Source organism: Equus asinus, chromosome 5 (genome assembly GCF_041296235.1).
Source record: "Equus asinus isolate D_3611 breed Donkey chromosome 5, EquAss-T2T_v2, whole genome shotgun sequence".
Lineage (NCBI taxonomy): Eukaryota > Metazoa > Chordata > Mammalia > Perissodactyla > Equidae > Equus > Equus asinus.
In genome coordinates this window covers 87252848-87271685 of record NC_091794.1, presented here as the reverse complement: position 1 = coordinate 87271685, position 18838 = coordinate 87252848, and the positions used below count along the sequence as shown (strand labels likewise).

The 18838-nt window shown below is 35.0% G+C and overlaps 1 protein-coding gene across 20 annotated transcripts in view; it reads left to right on the top strand.

The window, feature by feature from the left end:
* ZMYM1 (zinc finger MYM-type containing 1) overlaps positions 1 to 18838 on the top strand; it is a 41122-nt gene that overhangs the window by 7594 nt on the left and 14690 nt on the right. The window contains exons 2-11 of one of the 20 annotated variants that reach the window (XM_070510352.1): positions 847 to 1016; positions 2150 to 2222; positions 2423 to 2672; positions 4005 to 4186; positions 7772 to 7946; positions 8037 to 8249; positions 10263 to 10416; positions 11301 to 11438; positions 11625 to 11662; positions 12188 to 17508. In XM_070510352.1, the coding sequence (XP_070366453.1) occupies positions 8064 to 8249; positions 10263 to 10416; positions 11301 to 11438; positions 11625 to 11662; positions 12188 to 14500 (2829 nt within the window). In that variant the 5' untranslated portion in view covers positions 847 to 1016; positions 2150 to 2222; positions 2423 to 2672; ... (1 more) ...; positions 7772 to 7946; positions 8037 to 8063 and the 3' untranslated portion in view covers positions 14501 to 17508. Of the gene's footprint in view, positions 1 to 846; positions 1017 to 2149; positions 2223 to 2422; positions 2673 to 4004; positions 4187 to 7771; positions 7947 to 8036; positions 8357 to 10262; positions 10417 to 11300; positions 11439 to 11624; positions 11663 to 12187; positions 17515 to 18838 lie in introns of those variants that run through there. The other 19 variants (XM_070510357.1, XM_070510354.1, XM_014840085.3 and 16 more) reach the window with 19 other exon arrangements.

Genomic DNA, 18838 nt, shown 5'->3' with positions numbered 1-18838 from the left:
CATTTACCAAGAAAGAAGACATGTGTAAAGCAGGTTTATAGGGATAATATAACAATATAGTTTTAAGTCTCTTGATTTTGAGGGACTGGTGGAACATCCAAGTGGAGATAATTAATAGGCAATTAGGTATATGGGCCGAAACTCAGGAATGTAGGGGAAAATCAGCCTGTAGATGACAGTTGAATTCAAGGTTGTGCCCATAGAGCAAGTGAGAGGAGTCCTGGGGAATTGTGCTTTGGAGGAACAAGTGAAATAAGTGTTTGAGAAGAAGACTGGCAAAGAAATAGGAGAAATAGGTCTTGGAGCCATAGGATTCACGGAAAGAGAGAATTTCAAGGATGAGGGAAGGAGTGGTCAGAGAGAGCAATAGTTTTAGAAGTTGGATCCCTGAATGTATTTAAGTGTTTATCTGAGAGGACCAATAAGCCGGGAGGAGGAGCTGGAGATGCAGATAGTAAAGGGCTCTATAGGAGGGCAGTGTAGGCGAGCCACAGTGAGTACAGGTGGTTGGGTTAACCTCAGATAGAAGGCATTACATTTTCTAAGACTATTTGATAAGTTAAAAGTAAACTTGCAGGTTTGGTGGTTTTATGCTATAGTTAGGCCTGGGGGCATAGAAATGGAGAGACTAGTCCCAGAAGAAAGCGTAGAGTTGTATCTACTGGAGAGGTATAAAGCAAAGTTATATTGGGAAGTGATAGATGAAGAGAAGGATGCCAGTGTCGGTACTGTGAAAGAACCTTGAGGCCAAGCTGTCTAAAGACCCTTTTGTGCTTCTAGAAAATTACCATATTTAAAAAGACTGATTGAAAATCAGACTCTTTATCAGTTTATATTTTATTTTAGGAATCTGGAAAATGTTCCCCAAGAAGAAACCCGTTAGTTTGGAACTGGAGGATTCCTTTGCATCAGATACTAAGATGAAAGAACCACTGGTAGATAGTGAATGTGACAAGGCAGTGGCACCACAACTAGGGGGGCTAAATGAAATTAAGACGGAACTCGACAATGCTCAGGTGAATATTTTACCTTATTTTCTTTTTTATAAGAGCAGCATTTAATTATAAAATTTAGTTATGCAGATGCTGGTTTATTGGTTGAAAATGTTAAGTCCTATCTTCCCCCAAGCAGTTGATCAAATAATACAAGGTATGTCCTGTTTAAGTGCCATAGCGAGTATATGCGAGAGTGTGATTTCAAAGAAGAAGGAACTGTTTGGAATTGGGTTTGGGGATTGATAAAAGAAGTGCTTAGGATATTCTGGGCCTAAAGTTAACACATTTTTGTTTTCATTTTTCTTAACTTGAAACAGTACAAATAACCAGTTATACGTTTTTATGCTACTGCTTCTATTAAGTACATTTTAAATTCTTAGTTTTTTTCTTTATAATTTTTTTATCCAAATTAGTTTCATGTTTATTAAATTTTTTAAGACGTATCGCATGCTAAAGAACAAATAAAGGGTAAACTGACTCAAGCTGTGAGTGTTCTCTAAGTAGGGCCAAATTTCCTTTGAATGTTTGTGTATGAACCAGTTGAAATTTCTACTGAAGCAAAAAGTAAATTCAGTTTTAATTTATTTCTAGTATTCGGTTCAGCAATAGGCCTAAAGTAAATCGGTATCAAGTACAGATATGACTCCCATCGAGTCGGTGACAGTGGGGAATGTTGTCCATCTAGGAAGTATCTGTCGCTTCTTCAACCCATGGACGTTCAAACGCGTAGATCGAGTTTAGGTGGATTACCTGCTGCTCTGAAATAAGTCTTCCTTTGTCAGACTCCTTCAGCCCAATCTAACAATTTTTGTGTTTAAGGTCTTTATGAAGACAATTAGCTGTTAGTGATTAGAATAAGGAGGGAAAATAGGTGTCGTTATTGGGTCTGTCTCTACTCTATTTGTAGTAGCTACTGAGAGGCTGTGTTCACAAAAATTTTTGAAGTCACATCTAGGTAGGTACGATAGAAAATAATACAGTAGTTGATTGGTGTTATCAGCCAAAGGTCACCAAAAAGAGAGTGCTTACATATGTACCATGGTTCGATTCAATTATATAGTTCACTGCACAGGCTTGAGCAGAATTGATCATTTTCTATAGAATGACTGGTTGTTTTAGACACATCGTATTCATTATTTTCAACTCTTTTTTAGGAGTATTGTCAAGCCCAACAGCCCAAAACTCAGGAGAATGAACTGAAAATAAATACTGCGTTTTCAGACAGTGGTAATAGAATTATTTAAGTTAATATTTATTCTGACCAATATGGTAGCCAATTTATTCTACTTTTTAAGAATGCCTTTGAATAGTGCATTGTTTGTTTTGGGTTTCAAATCCAGGAGAAGTAACCTCTAACAGAAAATGAAAGAAGCATAGTTCATTCTTTGTAAATACTAATTGTTTCCCTTCCTGTTTTGTGTTTATAGCTTCGCAGTTGACTACAGGCATTCAGCTTTCTCTGGCATCATCTGGCATGAGTAAAATGCTTCCTTCAGTTTCAACCGCAGCTATTCAGGTTTCCTGTTCTGGTTGTAAAAAAATTCTTCAGAAAGGGCAAACTGCTTATCAGAGGAAAGGGTCCACTCAGCTCTTCTGCTCCACACCGTGCATCGCTGAATACATTTCATCTGCCAGTTCACCAGCAACTCCCAAGAGAACTTGTTCTAACTGCTCAAAGTATATAATTCTAAATTACGCCCCCTCTTACTTCCCTGTATAGATCTTGATCAGAGTCTTGGTTGTAATTTTCTGCGTTTTCATTTTTTCTGAAGAGGTATCACCTTGGTTTAGTGAAAAGAAGCTGCTTCTTCTTTCAGTTCCTCTAATAGATTCTTCAGAAAGTTTTTTTGTTTATTGAGAGATTTGCAGAAATTAAAATGAGTTCTGTTTATCATCAACTTTAAATAATATGACTTCCAAAACTTATTTTCCTACTTTTGCATTTGGAATTCTCTTTAAGTAGGATTATTGTATGCCCATTCTGTTTTATCATTTAACTGTATAGGGAGCAATTACTAAAAAATTAACTATATAACAGTTATTTTGGATCCTCTAAGGTACAAAATTATATAATGTTTCTCTTGTAATGGTAAATGAAGTTATTTAATTCTTTTGAAAAATTGAATAGCCATACGTAAACATAGATGGATGAATGTAAACTTTTCAAAATTTCTGTGAGCTATCATTGCAGTCTTTGTTGCCAACTTTTTTACATATGCGAGGCACTTTAGATGCAGAGAAAGGAAGTAGTAGTAATTTCATAATTAGTGAAAAATGTCCTGAACTTCAAACTCTACCCTGAGATATAGAAAGGATCAATGCTTTGAGAGTCCTTATTGTACCTTAGTTGTGGTCTCTTAGTGCTCATTAAATGCTAATGCTAAAGTTTTAAATGTTGTTGTTTTAGAACAAGAAATATAGAACAGGAAAACACATAGGCCACCAATTTTGCTTCTAAGTGTAATAAATTCCTTTCAGATAATGCCTTGTTTTGGAATCACATTGCCGTGTTTGAATCTTGCTTCCTTCATTTACAGTTACATTTTGCTACTGAAAGTGTGATCCCTGAGCAGCTGTCATCTGGAGCTTGTTAGAAATGCAGAATCTCAGGTCTTGCCCAACCCTATTTAATCAGAACTGCATTTATCCCTAGGTGATTCATATACATGCTAAAGTTTGAAGAGCATTGAAAACTTCTTAGTCTTCCTATCTGTTTTGTTAAATGTACATAAGAATGATGAGCATTAAATAATATATTTAAGGGATCAGAACAATACTGGCATGTAATAAGAACTCACTAAATGTTAGTTAGCACTATTATTCTCTTAACAAACTCACAAACCCTTTTTATTGGTTGCTTCAGCTCCTTGTTTGGCTGCTGCTTGAGTTCTTACCCGCTGGAACTCTATTTACCTTTCTCTTGTGCTTTTTCAATACTGTACTTTGTCTTTTTTCTCTTTTGCTATGCACTGTATGGCACTCTCTTTAGCCTGCTTTCTTTCTCTGCAGAACCATAAAACTGGAAGGGACCTTAGAGATCATCCAGTCCAAACATTTTCTTTGGGTTTTGAGGAGACTGAGGCCCTGAAAAGTTAAGGCATCCTGTTGCTATGTTTGGAGTTTACCCATTATACATCTTCAGCAGATGTCCCAGACAGATTGGAAAGGCTGAAGAAGGAAAGATTTAGTGCGTAAGTTGTTCTCTAAGGCAAAGAAATCCAATATGAGCAAAAATATGAAGGAGTTTTCCTTTGGAATAAAATTTTTTTGATAGAAAATACTATTGTACAGGTTGGCGGAAAAGTGGTAGTAATGCTTGGACTAGGAGAGGCTATCCACCTATTGTTGAGAGTAACCTAAGCTTTTTTCAAAACATTTTATTCTACATCAGTTAGCCTCTGGTACTAATACATAGTGCTCAAGATTTTAGCTAATTATCAGTTATTGTTGAAGTTTCTTTTATGGCAGTGATTTGAAATCTGTTTTGAGTTAATGTAGTTTTTGTTCTAATTCATGGACCAAATGAAAGATAGCTTTGAAAATGACAGTTTAAATCATATTAGAAAAATAAGATTTTTTTTGAGAACTATATATTTAAGAAGTGTTGTTTCTGCACTTTAGTATCCCAGTGAAAACTGGCAAGAGATCCTGAAAGCAATCTGTAGGGTTCAAAATAGGCCCATGCACTAATGCTATAACACTTATTTGTAGAAAAGTTGTTTAGACCTATACTCAGAGTTTGTTTAAGCTGTTTTTAGGCACTTTTAACAAAATTCGTTTTTGATTTTTTATTTATAAGGCCTTAAGGAGATTAGAAGCCAGCACTCTAGTGTGCTGATAGCAGTAAAAACCAGTAAGCGTTTCAGACTTCCATGCTTCTGCCATTGCGGTTCTTCTGCCTCCCTTTGCATCTGACTCATTTCTTTCTGTCTTAAAGGCCTGCCTCAAATATCTTTACCTCTTGTCTATTCCCACACCATTCCCTCCTCTCCTCTTACTACCCCCCACCTACCTAGATTAGTTATTTCATGGTGTGTGTTTTCCTAGTGTTCATAACTCCTAAAGCATTGATCATAAAATTAATGTTTTCAAAGAATTGATATTGCCCCAGTTAGACTATGAATCTCTTGACATCAGGGTCTAGATTATACTCATCTTTATATCCCCAAGGCCTGAACACTACCTGGCACACAGTAAATCCTAGAAAAATTTTTGTCAAATGAAGTACAAGGATAGCGTAATTCAGATGCTGCATTTAGAGCTATATTTTAAACCAGTTAAATGACTGATGTGATAATGAAATGCACCTGTTATTTTGGGTACCATCTGTTTAAGAAGCAGAAAGATCATAATACACTAAAAATGTGTAAATGTTGAAGTGTTAAAATAGTGTTTATTTCAGGAGTCTTTCATCTGGAAAACTATTATCCTGAAAGATTGATATTCTGAGGGTTCTAGATAGCCCGGTATCTTGGTATTTCCTGTAGCAGCAGTTCTCAAATTTTCTGGTCTCTGGACCTGTTGACACTATTAAAAATTATTGAAGACCCAAAGAGCTTTAGTTTATGTAGGTCATATCTACCAATATATACTGTGTTAGAAATTAAAACTGAGAAATTAACTGTGACTAACTCATTTAAAAGTAATAAACTTCAGTGCCTGCTGACATAAATAATATTTTTATGAAAAATAGCCATTTATTGTTTTTAACTTAGTGAGAAGAGAAATTTTAAGAAAACGTTAGCAAGCATTGTTTTATCAGTTTTGCAAACCATTTTAATATCTAGCTGGGTTTTCATATCTGCTCCTGCGTTCAGTTTGTTGCAAAATGTTGTTTTGGGTGAAATCTGAAGAAAAGCTGGCCTTACAAATATGTAATTAGAAAAGGGAGGTGTGTTTTAATAGCCTTTCAGATAATTCTGGCTGCTTTTCTTTGATACTACACCAGAAAACAAGTAGTGATTTCTTAAAGATTAGTTGCAATGTGGAATCTGAAACCATATCAGTGAATTTTTTATACTGTTAACGTTAAAATTCATTGGTCTATTTGTACTTTGTATGGTTCTTTCACCCATGAATGATTAGCAGTATATGCTGTCATCATTTGGAAAATATTGGTTCACTGAATTATGCAGATCTTCCAAATGTTGACATATTTCATTATGCAATATTTTAAAAATCACGTTTTGTTAAAAAAAAAAATCATCACTAATCTCATCAGGAAAGTCTAAGTGTTGGAAAACGATCAAGCTGGAAGTGGCAGATACAATTTTTCCAAAATTCTAATTTTCAGTGAAAGCTCAAATTTTATCATTGGCAGTGAATATTGGCGGTTGTTTTCCTTGAAGTACCGGTTTTACTTTATTCATTTTTGAGAAAATAATCTGCCAGATACCCAATTCTGGATAAATTTGTCTGATAGTTCTTTCAAGTAAAAATGTGTTCTCTGAAAATAATCTAACTCAGGTTGTAACTTGTATCATTCCCACATGAGCTTTTCCTTGAGATGACCATTGTACTTTGGTGTGCAGGGGAAATACTTCATGCCTGTGTCCCATTTCATCACACAGAATATTAGAAAGATGTACTCAAGGATCAAGTAATAAAGTGAATAGTTTTTACAGCAAATGAATGGCAGTGAATAACAAACACTAGTACATTTTGGTGCCACTGCCTTGATTTGTGCTAAAGCTCTGGCAGTTTTACCCACCATTGCTTTTTTTCCCTCCCAGTTTATTGAGGTGAAATTCATATAACAAAAACCATTTCAGTAGCATTTAATAAATGCACAGTGTTGTGCAACTACGACATCTAGTTCCAAAACATTTCTATCACTCCAAAATAAAAATACCTTATCCATTAAGCAGTTTCTCCCCATTCCGCTCTCCTCTCCCCTTGGCAACCACCAATCTGTTCTATCTATGGATTTATCTATTCTGGATAGCTCATATAGATGGAATCCTACAACATGTGACCTTTTGTGCCTGGCTTCTTTCCCTTATAATGTTGTTGGCGTTCATCCATGTTGTAGCATGTATATCAGTACTTCATTCTTTTTTTTTAAATACCTGAACAATATTCCCCTCTGTATATACCACAGTTTGTTTATCCATTCATTCATTGAGGGGCATTTGAGCTGTTGCCGTCTTTTGGCTATTGTAAATAGTTCTGTTAGGAACATGTCTGTATGTGTACTTTCTTGAGTACCTGTTTTCCATTCTTTGGATTATATACCTAGGAGTGGAATTGCAGGGGCCCACTCTTGCTTTTGCATCATCAGTTCAAATGTCAACACAGTGAAAAAGGCAAATAACATCTTAATATTATGGAAATAGTTTTGATCTTGTGAACCCCCTGAAAGTATCTGGGAGATCCCCAGGGATTTGCAGAGCATACTTTGAAATCCTCTATCCTGTAGATTCCAGAGTTGGTCAGGTATGATTTCTCATCGTCATTCTATTATCACTAACACCAACTAATACAGGCTAGATAATCCTCAAAACAGCACTATCAGATGGGTTTTACATTCCCACTTTACAGATGAGGAAATAACATTTAGGGAGTATAAATGATTTATCTGTTGTTACTTAATATAAATGGTAGAACTAGATACCCAATTGAGATCTCCTTATTTCAAGGCTGATGATGTTACACAGTTCTTTAGGGAAATGAAACAATAGGAGAGAGTTATTTGAGGGAGTGATTTAGCTTATGAAGAGAAAGAAATGATAACTGTGGTAAAAATGTTTAATGGTACTCTTGTTATTTATTTTTAGAGACATCTTAAATCCAAAGGATGTGATCAGTGTCCAGCTGGAAGATACTACCTCTAGCAAAAGTTTTTGCAGCCAATCTTGTCTTTCATCATATGAAGAAAAAAGAAAACCATTTGTTACCATATGTACTAATACCATTTTAGCCAAGTGCAGCATATGTCAGAAGACTACTGTTGTAAGTTGCATTTTTTTTTAACCTTTAGGAACTCTGATTATTCTGCTTAAATATCAGAGTTTTTACTGAATCTTTTTTCTTCAATCCTAGATTCAGTATGAAGTAAAATACCAGAACATGAAACATAGTCTTTGCAGTACTGCCTGTTTTTCAAAGTTTCACTCTGCTAACAACCTCATCATGAACTGTTGTGAGAACTGTGGAGCTTACTGTTACACCAGCTCTAGTCTGTTCTGTATACTTCCGATGGAAGGACAGTCTCATTACTTTAGTAATTCAAAGAGTGTTACAGCATATAAGCAGGTATGAATAAAGACCATTGGCACAAAGTGAGGACCACTCCATTTGAATCTGACTGCATAGGAATCAAATGAAAAATCGGAGATTGAGTTCCTTCCGTTGGTTGCCTTGTGAGTGGTTCCACTTTAGAAAACCATGGGGATATGTATTTTAGTACCTTTGGGAATAGTTTCAGTTGGTAAGATGGTGAAGGAGATGAAATAAAAGACCACTGACAGCTCCTTCTTGCATAATAATTCATGATAAGTGCGGTATGGAGATTTTCCTGAAGAATCTCAGGGTGATCATCTTATCTTAAAGAAAAGGCAAGCAGTTTTTAATTCCATTTATTTAATTCTTACACCTGAGCAAGGTTAAGATGACTCTTGTATGTCAAATGCTTTTTCTGAATCAATCATGGGAGGAAATAAACCAATGAGAAATCATCCCCTGTTTCTAATAGGAGAGCCTTGATTGGGTGGTTCTGAGAGCAGTGAAGCTGGCCCTACTTTGGTGGACTGAGTGAGGTGAACACAATTAGTGATCTGAACCCCTTTCATGAGATGGAACTGTCACATGTCTTGCTTGTTCAGATGATGCCTTCAGACCTAATATGAATTCTTCCTTAAAAATAAGCAGTTGAAGATGGGATTCTCAGCAGTTCAAATAGGTCATTTGTGAGCCATATGTTATCCATGGCAGAATACCCACACCATAAGAGTATCCTGCCTTGGGAACAGAAATGGGAGAATGGAAGCCTTCTTCCGAAGGCAAGAAATGCTGTTCCTTCTTTTCCTTCTTTATGCCTCACACTCATTAAATAGGCCTTATCCTGTTTAAAGGCCTACATTGAGTACTCAGTTACTCAGCCTGTGTGGTGGGGCAGGGCTGACCTGGATATACTGAGTGAAAAAGCACCATCTAACCCTCTGCCCTGCATGGAAGATGTTGTGTGCTAGTGATAATGGCGAAGACCCACTGCGTTAGTGAACTGTAATCAAGAATTAGAAAAATGTTCAAATTTATGAATCTAAAAACAGGGTGTCTTTTTATTTTAAAAAGTGGATTGTTTTGTATAATTGTAGTTATTTTGGCCACATCTTCTTCATAGAGTATATTAATTTAGTATTAGCTTTCCTGTATGAATAATAAATTAATTATAAATTATGCCACTAATGTTGCTTAATGTTAAATATTGGTGAATTGTTAGGGGTTTCTCAAAATATAAAAATTTATAATGATAAAAATAGAAATTTTCAAATTATACTCTACTTTTTGTTTTATTGTTCCTTTGCCAGTATTCTGTTCTTTCACAGAAAAGGAAAATCTGTATAAGTTATTTTCATTTGTCTTTGAACTTTGTGTGCCCAAAAGCAGTTCTAGTTCATCGTTGCTGTCGGTGTTAAGTTCAGGAATAACGGTCCGTGTTTCACGAGAGACTAGGTGGTGAACCTCACAGTTCATATCCTTTTCCTTTGCACACTTACTGCTTACTGAACGCACTGTATTTTGTACCTCTTACTGCTTGTATACTGCTTTCTTACAATATGCTTGATTTACCATGAAGTTACCCTAGAAAAACAGTGATTCCCACAGCATCTTGTAACATGCGTTAAGCATCCTTTTCTGGCTCCTCCTTAGCACGAATAGAAGGCTTTCCTGAGTTGATGCCCAAGCTGGCGTTGAGGAAAGACCTAGAATTATAACACTTTGTTTATTTATCCAGTTGGCTTTGATTACCTGGAATGATGAACATCTTCTATGATCACTTTCTTCACTGCTTGCATATGTATTATTACTGCTACTAATAAATCTGACATATGATATAAATAGTTATCTAATAAACCAGTTTCCTTTATTTTAGTCATTGCAATCAATAGTGCCTTTTATTCTGGTTTTTAAGAAAGTGTAAAATGTGACTTCACTGTCGTTATTTGTAATATTTCAGCTAAGAGCAGTGGTAGTGGGTTTGTTTTTGTTTGTTAGCAATGTATCTCGTATACCAGGAATATGAATATTATTTTAATCTCTAAACAGAAACCAGCTAAAACACTTACATCTGTTCTTTGCAAATTGTTGAAGCCCTCAGATGAAATGATTGAGACTACCAATGACTTGGGGAAGACAGAGCTGTTCTGCTCTATTAATTGTTTCTCTGCTTACAATAAAGCTAAGATGGAATCTTCTACAGGTAATATTTGTTTAGCAGTTATCAGAGGCTTAGTAGTTTGAAGAATATTACCGCTTTCCTTTACTTTATAACCTTGATTCATTTTCCAGTTAAACCAACTTAAAAGTCAAAACAATCCAAAACTTGTTGCATTGTTCGCCAGTATTTCTGTATAAAAGTAAGGCTGCTTTACCACCAGAGATTTAATATTTATTTGTAGAGATTGTTGTCTTAGAGCATAAAATCTTGTACTTAGCCCTGCTTTGTAAAAACAAGGCTATTAGTTACATTTTTCACATGAAGTAGAGCTAGTTGGAAATACTTTGAAATTCACTAATAAAAAAGCACAAATAATCTAGAGCCAACTAAGTATTCCATCAGAGAGCCTCATATAGGTCCACTGGTGCTGATTACACAGACAGTAGAGTGAATGATGCCCCTGGGGCTTGTACATCATGCGAACTGGCTTATTAGAGAAAATCTCTGCAATACTAGCTTAAACATGAACCCAGCTCCATTCATGTTGAGGTTTCTGAAGCCTGGCAGAGTTAGAAATGATATCCATGTGGAGGTTCTGTAGGAATCTCTTTTCTCTTCTTCATGGGTAATTTCTCGGTGAAGATTTGCTTGAAATTTCAAGCAATAGTATAAAAGAACTGAAAAATTGTGTGCAAAGGTAAAAGATATAAAATGATAGGAAATGCAAATTATCGATTTAATGTTGTTATTAATGTTAGTCTAAAGAACCTGGCTATCCCTAAGCCCTAATAAAAATTACTCCAATACTCAGCAATACCTAAAGCCATTAGATATTTGCATTGTTTGTTCAAACACTTGTTATTAAACAGCACTTTGCGATTGATTGATACTGCCTGGTTTATGAGAAATCTTTTTTTTTTTATCAGTAAATGTTTCCTTGGTGCATAGTGCTTCAACAGAGCTTCTTTCTCCAAAGAAAGATACGACTCCAGTTATAAGCAATATTGTGTCATTGGCAGAAGCTCATGTTGCCCTGCCCATCATGAACTCTGATGTCTTACAAGGTAAAAAGTGATGTGAAGATATTTGACATATATAACATACATACTGTTTTGCCGTACTTGATGAATCTGTGCATATTCTAAGTTTGGTTTTATTGCCTGATATGAAATAAGCAATTATAGTTTATGATGTTATTTTGTAGATTGTAGTATAAGATCTTTAATTTATGCTCTAATTTATTTTAATAGGTACAGTTTCTTCAGTAACAGCAAATGTCATTGCAGATGTAAGTTTTAGTCTTAATTTTTTTTGCTACTGTCTTTTTTCAGCTGCTTTTGTATGTGTGTATTCGTTTATATATATGTACATATATGTATAAGCTGTATTCATTCCCATTTTCATCCTAGAGCTCAAAAAAGTAGAACAATAAACACCTTCCGCTGTTCACATTCAATTTCCCAGATCTCGTTTGACTTGAAATTGTTAATAAGAATATTTAAACAGAAGTATTACTAGTCATAGTTTTTCCTTTGGATTCTTTATTTTTAAAATATTGATTAAGCAATTCTAATTACCTGAACAATAAAAATTATTTTTATTGCAATTACATACTTAAAGATCCTTTGAACATTTAATGCTGAATCTAGATTGCAAATAAATAAGTTATAAATAATTCTTAATGTTTCCCCCTAGTGGAGCTCATACTGTAACTTACCTATTCATTTTATTGTGTTATTAGAATAGATATGTTCAACGTTTTAATTGATTATTTGAAAACTGTTAAATGTTGTTTTATCATTTTCTCTCAAAGATTTCTAAGAGTTCACCCTGTGAATCAAATAGTAGTGTTGCTCATAGTAGTGTGGAACAGCCAAGCCTTTCACCATCTTCATCAGTACTCGGTCAGCATACAGTTGGCTCCAGTATAGAAGTACAGAAAGATCAAGTGTCAAACCAAGATGCTACATACAATATGAAATCTGTGAAAATAAGTGATGGACTGTGTCACTCAAAATTTACATCCAAAATACAAAAAGTTAAAGGTAAATCACGAAATATTAAAAAATCTTGGCGTTCAAATTTTCAGCATTTGGGAAACAGTATTAAAAAGGATACCATGTTCTGTTATTCATGCCAGTTGTTCTGCCAAAAAAAATGTAGCTGTGGGGGAGAGTCACTTGCGGCCCAAGGAATTTCTAATTGGAAAAAAACTCTGGAAAAATTCAGAAAGCATGAAAAAAGTGAAATGCATTTGAAGTCATTGCAATTTTGGAGGGAATACCAGTTTTGTGATGAAGCTATCAATGCTCACTTATCTATTCGTGCAAAAAAGATTGAAGAAAATAAAAAGTACCTAAAGCTTATAATTGAAAATATTTTATTTTTTGGAAAGCAGTGTTTACCCTTAAGAGAAAATGACCAGTCTGTTTCATCTGTGAATAAAGGCAGTTTTTTAGAATTGGTAGAAATTAGAGCAAAAGATAAAGGAGAAGAAATATTTCGACTTATGAATTCGCAAGTTGACTTCTATAATAGTACACAAATTCAAAATGATATTATTGAAATAGTAAAGACTGAAATGTTGCAAGATATTGTGAATGAGATCAATCTCTCCTCAGCTTTTTCAATAATATGTGATGAGACCACTGACAGTGCCACTAAAGAACAGTTTTCAGTTTGTGTAAGATACCCACAAAAAACCTCAAAGGCTATCTTGATTAAAGAAAGGTTCTTGGGTTTTATCGATGTTGAGGAGATGACTGGGACCAGTTTGCATAGGGCTATCAGAACTTACCTGCAGCAAATTGGAGCTGATTTGAATAAAATACATGGCCAGGCCTATGATAGTACCACTAATTTGAGGGGAAAATTTAATAAAATCGCAGCAGAATTCAAGAAGGAAGAGCCAAGAGCTTTATACGTACATTGTTATGCACATTTTTTGGATTTAGCGGTGATTAGGTTTTGTAAAGAAGTAAAAGAACTCCGAAGTGCCCTAAATACTCTCAGTTCTTTGTTCAACACTATTCATATGTCTGGGGAAATGTCTGCAAATTTTCGAAACATTTGTAAGCTAAGTCAAAACAAAACATGCAAGAAACATACATCACATTCATGTTGGACAATCCATGATCGTACATTACTATCTGTGATTGAGGGTCTTCCAGAGATTATTGAAACACTGGAAGTTGTATCAAGCCATTCTTCAAACACAAGTTTGGCCGATGAATTGAATGATTTGTTGACATTGGTTTCCAAATTTGAATTTATCTTTTGTTTGAAATTTCTTTATCGGGTGCTAAGTGTTACAGGAATTCTTTCCAAAGAGCTTCAAAGTGAAACCATAGACATTTTCTCCTTGTCTTCAAAAATAGAAGCAATTTTGGAATGTTTATCATCTGAAAGAAGTGATGTGTATTTCAAAACTGTCTGGGATGGAGCAGAGGAAATATGTCAGAAAATAACCTGTAAAGGTTTTGAAGTTGAAAGACCTTCTTTTCAGAAAAAAAGAAAAATTCAGAAAACAATAGATCTTGGCAATTCAGATAGTATGTTTTTTCCTACCTCAACAGAAGAACAATATAAAATTAATATTTATTACCAAGGATTGGATACTATATTACAAAATTTAAAATTATGTTTTTCAGAGTTTGATTATTGCAAAGTGAAGCAGATTTCAGAACTGTTATTTAAATGGCATGAACCATTAAATGAAGCAACAGCCAAACATGTCCAGGAATTTTATAAACTTGATGCAGACATCATTCCAGAACTTAGATTTTATCGGCAATATGCAAAGCTCAACTTTGTCATAGATTATGATTGTATCAATTTCATCAATCTTGGCTATTTGTTTATTCAGCATGGTCTTCACAATAATATTCCTTGCATATCAAAGCTATTATATATTGCTTTGTCTTGGCCGATTACTTCAGCAAGTGCTGAAAACTCATTTTCTACACTGCCCCGTCTTAAAACATATTTATGTCGTACCATGGGACAAGTGAAGCTTAGTGGCCTGGCCCTAATGGCTGTTGAGCAGGAATTGGTAAATAAACTGATGGAGCCTGAAAGACTGAATGGAATTGTGGAAAAGTTCATCCATCAGATGAAAGAAATATAGTACTTATTTTGAATTTCCCTAAAAGAATTTTGTATTTCTGTTGGGCTGTTACAGTTTTTATTCCAAAATTTTGTCTTTTAGGAAAAATTTTTTCATCAAAACAAGTAACATTTAGTTCAAAATTCAAAAAACATGGAATGATATGCAGTGAAAAATTCCCTTCCTTTTTGTAGCCCAGTTCCCCCTCCCTGAATTATTATGTGTTTCTCAAGTGCCCTTCTGGAGATATTTTTCATAAATGGTACCATGCAGTGCACACTGTTCTTCAGCTTGTCTTTTCCACTTAAAATGCTATTTTTGAGATTGTCCCATATCAGTATGTAAAGAGGTTTTTTTAAAAAAAAATAAAGATTTTATTTTTCCTTTTTCTCCCCAAAGCCCCTTGGTACATAGTTGTATATGTTTAGTTGTGGATCCTTCTAGTTGTGGCATGTGGGATGCTGCCTCAGCGTGGCCTGACCAGTGGTGCCATGTCCGCGCCCAGGAGGCGAACCGGTGAAACCCTGGGCCCCCAAAGCAGAGCGAGCGAACTTAACCACTCAGCCACGGGGCGGCCCCTGTAAAGAGTTTCTTGATTCTTTTTTTTTTTGCAACTGCATAGTATTTCATTGTATGGATGTACTAATATATTTGAGCAGTCGCTGCTGACAAACAGTTTAATTCTTTCCAATCTTGCTATTGTAAATAGTGCTGCGTTTAATAACCTTTTTCATAGATCATACTGCACGTGAGTTACTGCATGATAAAATTTTAAATTGGAATTACTAGGTCAGAAGATTTGTGCATTCTTATTTTTAATAGACGTTGGCAAATAGCTTTCTGTAAGGATTGTGTTGATTTACATTCCTACCAACAATGTGTAAGATTGCCTGTTTCCTCAGATCTTTGTTAAACAGTGTTATCTAACATTTTGATCTTTGCCAGTCTGTTAGTTGAATTATGGTATTTTATTCTCTGGAGGTTAAATCTCAGTAGAATTTTGTATTTTCACTCACAAATAAGCTTTGGTATCTGTTTGAGCCATTGGTATTTCCTTTTCTGTGAGCTGTCACATTTAAACATTAAAACTCTAAATATTGTAGTGTTTTTGGTTGACACAATAGGAATTCTTAATCTTCTTTATGAAAATATAGCTTTTTCAAATAATGCCAAAAGAAAGGACTCTTTTTCTGTCTTTATACTATAGAAAAGTTTAAATAACAAAAGAAATCTGTTCCTCAAAGATTTGAAAGAATTTAGTGGTAGATATATCTAGGCCTGAAATTTTATTTTTTTGACAGAAATTTCTCTGCCACTTTTTCCCTTACTGTGTCTTTCTCTCTCTCATCAATTTTTATAATTTGTCATTTTTCTAGAAAGAGCATCCATTTCATTGAGGCTTTCTTTTCAATGTGTTTGTTTAGAGTTGTAGAAAGTGTTCTCTTAATTTCTTCTATATACCTTAACTGACTTTCTTCATTGATCATCTTCTGTACACATCTTCTTTCTTGATTAGGTAAACTAGTTATTTATTTTATTTAGTTGTTTTTCGTATGCATTCTTAGATTTATTTATCAATCCTACTTTACTTTTTAAAAAATTATAACTGATTCTAACATATAAAAATACAAAGAATGTAACAAGTAGTCTTTAGTCCTATTAAATCCTAACATTTTGCCATGTTCCAGATTGTTAACTTCAGAAATAAAATATTACAGATTTAGTTGAAGCTCCCTTGCAAATCTTTTCCTGATAACATTCTCCTCTTTTCCCCAAGGCAACGATTATTTGGAATGCATCATTCCATGCACGTATAATTTTATACTTAACACATAGCCTTGTTTCACATGTTGATAAACTCTATATAGAACTTTATATAAGTTGCATTGTACATATCTTTCTGTGATTTGCGTTTTTCACTTGTTTTTGAGATTTATACATGGATTTCTAGTTCATTTATTTTAACTGCTGAATAATACTCCATTATATGAGTATGCATGTTCATTCTTTCTCTATATAAACAGACATTTTGTATTGTCTCTGATTTTGCACTTTTATAATACTCCAGTGAACATTTTTATATGTAGTATGCATTTATATATTCAACAAATATTTATTGAGCAAGGACTCTCTATCAGACACTTCCTAGCTGCTGGAGATCCAGCAAAGAATAAAATAAGGCCCTGATTCTAGTAAAACTTAGCTTTCTAATAGGGAACTCCAAGAAAAATACTAGAAGAGGTTGCATACCAACTCTTTTCTTCTAGACAGATTATAATATAGAAAAGAGTACTTGTTTTCTGCACTAGGATAAAAGATGAGGCTTTGGAAGTTGTGGCCATTTAAATCCCTACCCAAACGCATGCCCCGGCACACCAGTGGGGAAGGTCTGCTCTGGGGTGCTTACCTAGAAGGAGACTTGATGGGTCAAGGCTAATGCGTCTTCCACTTTTATCAGACCTCTCAGTTAGACCATTTTTCCATTTCCACCACCAATAGCTGTGTCTCTGTTGTTCAAAAAGCTTACCAACATTTGGAACTGCCATTTTACTTTTTTAAAAAAGAATTCTTTAGTTTCTTTTTTCTTCTTTTTTCCTCCTCCTCCCCAAAGCCCCCCAGTGCATAGTTCTCTATTCTAGTTGTAGGTCCTTCTGGTTGTGCTTTAATTTCTATTTTTATCTTTTTAAAAAAAGAAAACAGAAGGCAGTTGGTTAACCTCTTGTATTGAGTGCTTATTACAGACATTTTATTCTTTTCTGTTTGTAGTGAAAATGCATGATGTTATGATCTTTTCTTTGAAGTCACCTTGATCTACCATATGTTTTTATCATTTTCATTATTTTCTAGCTATTTATAGTTGTGGTTTCTATCTTGTCATGGAAGCGAGAATTAATTTCAAGAGGTTGGTTTTTGGGTTTTTTCCCTTAATTTTCAGATGTTTTGTTTGTTACCCTTTTTTGCAGTCTGTTATAATGCCGCATGAGACCTAGACCTGAAAAAGAAAACTACAATAATTAAAACAGCTATCTTTGTCGAATACCTGCTGTGTAACCTAATAGTTTTCTCAGTACTTTACGTATGTTGTTTCACTTAGTTCTCACGACAACCTATTATTTTACAGAAGAAACTAAGACACAGGGCTTATGCATGGATCACCTAGTGAGTAAGTGGTGAGTCTAGGGTTTGTGCCCAGAGAGTGACTCCACAGCCCCTGCTCTCCATCACTGTGTGCCACCACCTGTTACAAAAACTGTTTTCGCAAACATTCCTGGATAAAAGATTAACCACCAGAAGTGCATTAAAGAACAGAAGGGGCAGATAGCAGTCTGGTTTTTAATCTCCCCAGATCCCTCCGTGAAAGCAAAAACCTGTGCACAGCATCTGCAACAAATCTTGGTGACACAGCATCCTCACAATCCCAAAGTAAGATTAGGTAACTCAAAAGCAGCTAAAGGCCTGAATGGTGTTGGCTGTCTGCACAGAAGCCCGTGGAGGAAGAGCACTGGGGTGTTTGTCAGCCTTGGCAGTAGGAGATCCCCCAAGTCAGCAGGTTTCACTGGAAGGCGTGGCAGACCAATCTGAAAACAACAGTCCAAACAAAGAATGTTCCTGCCGAGGCCGATTTGCAGGTGCCTGTAATGGGACTGTGCTAAGTTCTGAAGATGGAGTAGTCTAGGTCCTCATGAACTCTTGAAACTACCAAACATAAGCTGCGTTTCAAAACAAAAGCCATTTAAGGAGAAACTACTGGCTATAGACACCAAATTGAGCAAGACAGGGACAATAGGTGCAAAGGAAAGAATGTACAGATTAAAGTGAGGGAGACAAGTAAAGGAAGCAGATCTCAGTACTAGGTCATTTATTGTAGTCACTTTGTGAAAATAATAGGATTTCATGAGCCTTTAGGTTAGGAAAGTTTATTCTGTCCCCTCTCTCCTAAAAGTACAGGAAAATGCATTTCACATGAAAGTGGACAAGAGAAAAGAATCTTGGAAAATGATACAAAATTATAAGAATATAGGACAGAGTAAATCCTTAGAAAACAAAAATTATTTCAAACCAAGCTAAAAGAAATTAAGAAAATGATAAAAGCTGTAGAAGAATAAATCAGAATAACTCCGATGAGTGAATAAAAGATTTGAATAGATAAGTGACAAGAATTCAGGGATGCATTAGGAATTAAAAGAAGTATAAATCACTTTAAGAGTGAAAACTAAACTAGAAGGAACTCAAAAGTGAATACACACAATTGATAATCCCTAAGAGAAAGAGGATGGAAGGGAGGAAAATGCTTTTTTTGCTTGTTTGTTTTTGAGGAAGATTAACCCTGAGCTAACTACTGCCGGTCCTCCTCTTTTT